Raw genomic sequence first — 6,303 nt, forward strand, 5'->3', positions numbered from 1 at the left:
GCTTGGTAGCCTAAGAATTTGGGAACAGACCCCCAAATTGACGCGAATCCTAAAGATAGATCTATCGGGCCCAACAAGTCCCATTCTGGAATTTGGAATGCTTTAGTACTTCGAAATTATCATGTCCGATGGGTGTCCCGGAATGATGGGGATATTCTATATGCATCTTGTTAATGTCGGTTACCAGGTGTTCACCGTATAAATGATTTTTATCTCTATGTATGAGATGTATTGAAATATAAAATCTTGTGGTCTATTATTATAATTTGATAATATATAGGTTAAACCTATAACTCACCAACATTTTTGTTGACGTTTTAAGCATGTTTATTCTCAGGTGATTATTAAGAGCTTCCGCTGTTGCACACTAAAATAAGGAAAAGATTTGAGTCCATGCTTGTATGATATTATGTAAAAACTGCATTCAAGAAACTTATTTTTGATGTAATATATTCTTATTGTAAACCATTATGTAATGGTCATGTGTAAACGGTATATTTTAGATTATCATTATTTGATAATCTACGTAATGCTTTTAAACCTTTATGGATAAAATAAAGGTTATGGTTGTTTTAAAAATGAATGCAGTCTTTGAAAAACGTCACATATAGAGGTCAAAACCTCGCGACGAAATCAATTAATATGGAACGTTTATAATCAATATGAACGGGACATTTCATTGTACTTAAAACGTTGTAACATATTTAGTCGTTGAACTACTTTGTAAACTTTGAAACATCTTTACATTTGAAATGAATGCGACATATTTTGGTCAAACGTTGTTTTAAATACTTATGACCACGTAACGGGACCTAAGTAGACGGCGCCGTCAATGATGATTTTGTCGGGTCGCTACAAAGATTGTGTCATTACAGAATGTGACGATAAGTAGATGTTCACCTTGAACTCTGACTGCTTATTCTCGGTCAAATCTGCTCGAGAGTATATAGATCGCAAGCTTCTACATATGTCGCAGTTAATCACTGCTTGGTCTAAGCTTATACCAAGGAAAGTTAATGTGTTCTTGTGTCAATTCAGATTAGACTCCCTTCCTTTACGTCGGAACCTCTCCACGAAAGGTTTAGAAATAAATGCAATCGTCTGTCCTGTTTGCAACAATGGGGTGGAACCTCGGTCGCATTTGTTTTTTCGGGTGTTCACTTGCATCAGACTCTGGGGCAAGGTTCGTGTGTGGTTGGGATGTGGTCTTCCATTGTTTTCTTCGTGGGACGACTTCATGAGTTGGACCGAGCGTTCACATTTTTGTCTAAGGGCTCTTCGGCGTTTCAGGAACGACATCGAGTTCAATGAAGTTTTTTCTAATAGAAGTAGTGTTTTGATGTAATTATAATATTTCCTTTTTGCTGGCTTAATAACATAGTTCATGTAGTTTCTAACTGGAACTCGTGGCTGGCTTTTCATTTGTAATTTTTCCTTATTCTTGCTACGGAACGTGTTCTAATATACAAATTTTTGCCGTTAAAAAATAAATAGAAATAGAAATAATTAGAGCTAGTGATAACAAACGAAAAAAAGGAAAAAGAAAAAAGAAGAAAGCAAACAGTATTATAATTATAATATTAAATAAATTACCAATTTATTTATACAAGGAATAATAACAAACGCATATAATATATTCGGTTAGGTGCTTAAATGCTTATCAACCGTTTAGCATAGATTAAAAGCTATTGGCATAGCAAGATAAAAAGTGGAATGTTTTATACACTACTTTTTCGTTCTACAAGTCAAAAATGATTTTTTGCGTAAACCATTAAGATATTGAGGTTTTTATTTATTCTTATATATCATGTAAAGTGAATAAAAGTTGATTTATATTAGCAATAAACTAGTATTTGTAATGCAGTCTTCTATATTATGAAAAACATAAGAAAACATATACACATGACACGACATCCTTCTACGTGTCAAAACTCGTTTATTTTTATATTATTGGAATTTGAATTGAATTTTTAAAAATAAGTTACAAATCATAAAATTAAAATCAATAAAATTGTCCACATTTTAATTAGTTTATCCAATCGATGTTTCTAATAAAATTGTCCACAATTTAATTGTTTGACGAATTGACGGTGATTTTTATTTTTATTTTTTAAAAAAGTGGATGATTCTTATATTATAAAAAAATGTAGCATGACTAAATTCTTTAACAAAAAGTCCATTTTTAATAAAAAGCATCACATAACATAATTCAGAGTTCACACCCAACTCATCACCCCCGATTTCTCTCTCACACACACAGCGTGTGTACGGAGTTTTTTTCAAGTTTCAACGGTTTCTACATTCCCATGTATCTTCCTTCTCTGGTTTAACAAAAGCTCCCAATTTTGACCCGAATACATTCATCCCTTTCTAACCGGGTCAAATTATCCGACACTTTTCAAAGATTCTTCACATATTACATCCACTGTTCGCGTTCTAATTCCTCGAACCTAATTCCACACACATATTTGATATTTATATACACAATTTGTATCTATCTATAGTTAGCATTTAATTATAACACAATTACGCTATGAGTTAGGGTTTGTGTCTTCTCAATGGCATCATCTGCGATCAAACATTCCGGCGATCACCAACACCGCATCCGTCCGGCGACGAACATACTGGCGGGATGTTGCACGCCGGCGGCGAACAATCAAGGAGGACCGGTGACAATAGACCACGTGTTATTAGCGTTACGAGAAACAAAAGAGGAACGTGAATTACGGTTTAGAGGTTTGTTTAATTTCTTTGATAGGTCAAATTCAGGGTATATAGATTGTGTGCAGATTGAAATAGGGTTATTGGAATTGCAAATACCGGTGGATTATAAGTATGTGAATGAATTGGTTAGGGTTTGTGATGCAAATAAAGATGGGAAAGTTGATTATCAGGAATTTAGAATGTATATGGATGCTAAGGAGCTTGAACTTTATAGATTGTTTCAAGCTATTGATGTTAAACATAATGGTTGTATTTTGCCTGAAGAACTTTATGAGGCTTTGGTTAAAGCTGGTATTATGTCTTACTTTTTATTTTGTTTTTATTTCATTTGTTTCGTGTAATTTTGTTACATTTTCTTTCGAAGTAGACATTTTGACTGCTCTAATGTGTTTGAATATGATGTGCATCAGTGGCGGATTTAGGTTTTGTAGTCACCTGTGTCACTAGTTAAAAGTTCAAAAAAATTACACTATCTAGTGGTGTCACACACAAAAAATTACACGTATCACTAGTTAAAAACCCCGAAAATTTTCCACTGCATCGCGTATTTCAGTGGTAGCCCGTGCTACCACCGGATACAATATACATCCGCCCTTGATTTGCATTACATGTGAAGTGAACAACTGTCGATATATCATATATGTGATATAAAATGCAAAATTTGTCAATGATGCTATGTTGAATTATGTGTCCTGAATGGGAGTATAAAAGGGAATTTTTGTCGAGAAATTAGTGTTAATTTGTTTTTGAAGAAAATTTAGTCCATTGTATTAAAATAATGAACTTTATTCGAGTCATCACCTTATTAGAAATGGAATTTGTAGTACCTTTTTAGCGAAAACTAACTGTGTCAAATTTCAAAGTTTGACCAAGAATTGAATTTTTAAAGGATTACATTACCAAAATTTGGTTTTGCTACGTTCTTTTGAAAGTGTTCATGTGATCATTATGCTGTTCTATAGTGAACCTGATTTGGATAGTATGATTATATGGGGGTCAAATAATCAGTTAGGCGTAGCTGCAACATAATTGATTATGGATTAATGATTATGTAGGGATCATGTTACATGGAGATATTTTTAATAATGAGAAAAACACTCGCAAACCTTCAATCATCTTGTTGCTACAACTTCAAAAAGCTTAAGGACATCGAAGTTACCTGCAGTTTGGTGTCTTAGAGTTGATTATCTGGTTATGATTGTTTAGTCACTTTCTGAAAGCAATGCCAAATACTTCTTAATAAAATTCTGTTAATCTTGTTGTGGACTCATTGAAATGCGTTTTGGTTCTTCGAGTTGTCTTCATCTCATTAGCCGTGGCAGTTTTTCTTTTGCAGGGATAGAAATTGATGATGATGAACTTGCTAGCTTTGTGGAACATGTAGATAAAGATAATAATGGCATTATAACTTTTGAAGAATGGAGAGACTTTCTTCTTCTTTATCCTCGCGAAGCAACTATTGAGAGCATTTATCAATACTGGGAAAGGGTTTATCTTGTAGATATCGGAGAACAAGCCTTAATACCTGCAGGCATCGATAAACATGTTCACGCCAGTAAATATTTGATTGCTGGTGGGATCGCTGGAGCTGCATCCCGAACAGCAACCGCCCCTCTCGATCGCTTGAAAGTGATCCTGCAAGTTCAGACCTCAAATACTTCAATTGGGTCTGCAATTAAGAGCATATGGAAAGAAGGCAGGGTTGTATCGTTTTTTAGAGGTAACGGTTTAAATGTTTTAAAAGTTGCCCCTGAAAATGCGATAAAGTTTTACACTTATGAAACGTTGAAGAATGTTATTGGAAGGGACGATATAGGAACTTCGGGGCGGCTTTTTGCGGGTGGTATGGCAGGTGCTGTTGCACAAACTGCTATTTATCCACTGGATCTGGTAAAGACCCGTTTGCAGACTTTTGTTTCGGGTCATGGGATGGTTCCTAGTATGGGAAAGCTTTCGAAGGAGATATGGATTCATGAGGGACCTCGTGCTTTTTATAGAGGGATTATACCTTCCCTTTTTGGAATTATTCCGTATGCTGGAATTGATTTGGCCGCTTACGAGACTTTGAAGGAGATGTCAAGAGAATACATTCATCAGGATAGTGGTATGAGCTGATAAGATCTTTCTCTTAATTTTCGGTAATCATCGATGATATTAAATAGTTCTTCAAATTTCTTTTGCAGGTCCTGGTCCGTTGGTGCAATTGGGGTGTGGGACGGTTTCTGGGGCTCTTGGAGCCACGTTCGTGTACCCATTGCAAGTTGTCAGGACAAGGTAAAGTTTTTTTGGCTTGCGTTTCTCTGGCCTATAATAATGGCTTATGGTTAGGTTTGTGTCACTACAAATCTGACACAAACTAGGAACCAACAGAGGTGGCTTTTCTGACCAATTTACTTATAAATTGGTCCGTTTGGGGTGTGGGACGGTTTCTGGCGCACAGTATGCATATTTATATCCGAAAGGGTATCTGGTCAAATGGGTTGAACGGGTTTAAAGTCGCCCAAACTATATTGTATTATATATAATCTTATTAACCCTTAACTATCATTAACAGATCTGTAAGAAATGGCCAAAAGTTTTTGTGGATCAACCCGATCTGACCAACCCCTGTTATATTAAAAAAAAACATCTTGCAACCTGATCCTGTTTTCCCCAACTTCTATCAAGATGGTCTTATGTTAGTGATATTGCGGTTTTTAGGATGCAAGCACAAACACCTGATGGACCGACAGCTTACAAAGGGATGTCTGATGTGTTCATGAAAACTTATCAGAAAGAAGGTGCACGAGGTTTCTACAAAGGGCTTCTCCCTAATCTTCTCAAAGTTGTACCAGCAGCAAGCATTACATATCTGGTTTATGAAACCATGAAAAACACATTAAATCTTGAATGATTGTGCAAAAGGTATTGTGATGGTGGTGTTGGTGTTGCTGTTGCTTACAAAGCTATTGATGAAAACGAAAAATAAGAAGAATAAAAGATACTAGTTGATGAGGTATTGACCATTGTTTGAGTTACATATTAGGTGTTAGTTTCACATTTCGATGACGGTTGTTTTTTGTAGCCTGATGTATGCCTACTGGAATTTGGTTCCAGATTGTCTATTTGTTGAGCACTAGATAATTGACCATGTATACCAAAACTGGGTCACCCCCAAATTGAATACATTACAATTTGTCAACTCTTCGTCGCATCAATGCACGTTTGATTTGTGGTTTTCTGTAAATCGAGCATAACTATATTAATTGAGGTGTTTGATCATTTGACGGGTAAACAACGTTCCTCTGTTTTAACTCAACATGTATGTCAAAGTGGCTTTGACCCAAACCCATTTTGACCTGTCACCCAACACAGCTACCCATTTTTTCATCTGTAACCATCAGTCGTGACCAGTGGCGGAACCAGGAATTTTACTCACTGGGGGCGAATTTTTTTTAAAAAACGTAGTAACTTTTTTGGGCAAAATATGGAGGTTTTTGGGCAAAATTTGAAGGTTTTTTGTGCAAAATATGGAGGTTTTGGGGCAAAATCTGGAGGCTTTCGAGCAAAATATGAAGACTTTGGGGGCAAAACACGAAG

General features: G+C 35.7%; 1 protein-coding gene across 1 annotated transcript; it reads left to right on the plus strand.

The window, feature by feature from the left end:
* The first annotated feature begins 2,251 nt into the window (after positions 1 to 2,251).
* On the plus strand, positions 2,252 to 5,923 carry LOC139892602 (calcium-dependent mitochondrial ATP-magnesium/phosphate carrier protein 2-like). Its single transcript, XM_071875711.1, has 4 exons — positions 2,252 to 3,015; positions 4,061 to 4,828; positions 4,908 to 4,998; positions 5,425 to 5,923. Exons 1-4 carry the CDS (start codon positions 2,559 to 2,561, stop codon positions 5,615 to 5,617), a joined length of 1,509 nt encoding a protein of 502 aa, XP_071731812.1. The 5' UTR covers positions 2,252 to 2,558; the 3' UTR covers positions 5,618 to 5,923.
* The last annotated feature ends 380 nt before the right edge of the window (positions 5,924 to 6,303 follow it).

Source organism: Rutidosis leptorrhynchoides, chromosome 2 (genome assembly GCF_046630445.1).
Source record: "Rutidosis leptorrhynchoides isolate AG116_Rl617_1_P2 chromosome 2, CSIRO_AGI_Rlap_v1, whole genome shotgun sequence".
In the NCBI taxonomy this organism is placed as follows: domain Eukaryota; kingdom Viridiplantae; phylum Streptophyta; class Magnoliopsida; order Asterales; family Asteraceae; genus Rutidosis; species Rutidosis leptorrhynchoides.

Bases quoted from the DNA above. Each gene is read 5' to 3' on its own strand.
- LOC139892602 (XM_071875711.1), top strand. From the start codon at position 2,559: ATGGCATCATCTGCGATCAAACATTCCGGCGATCACCAACACCGCATC. The intron at 4,829-4,907 runs GTATGAGCTGAT...TTTCTTTTGCAG, and splicing joins ATACATTCATCAGGATAGTG to GTCCTGGTCCGTTGGTGCAA. The intron at 4,999-5,424 runs GTAAAGTTTTTT...TGCGGTTTTTAG, and splicing joins TTGCAAGTTGTCAGGACAAG to GATGCAAGCACAAACACCTG.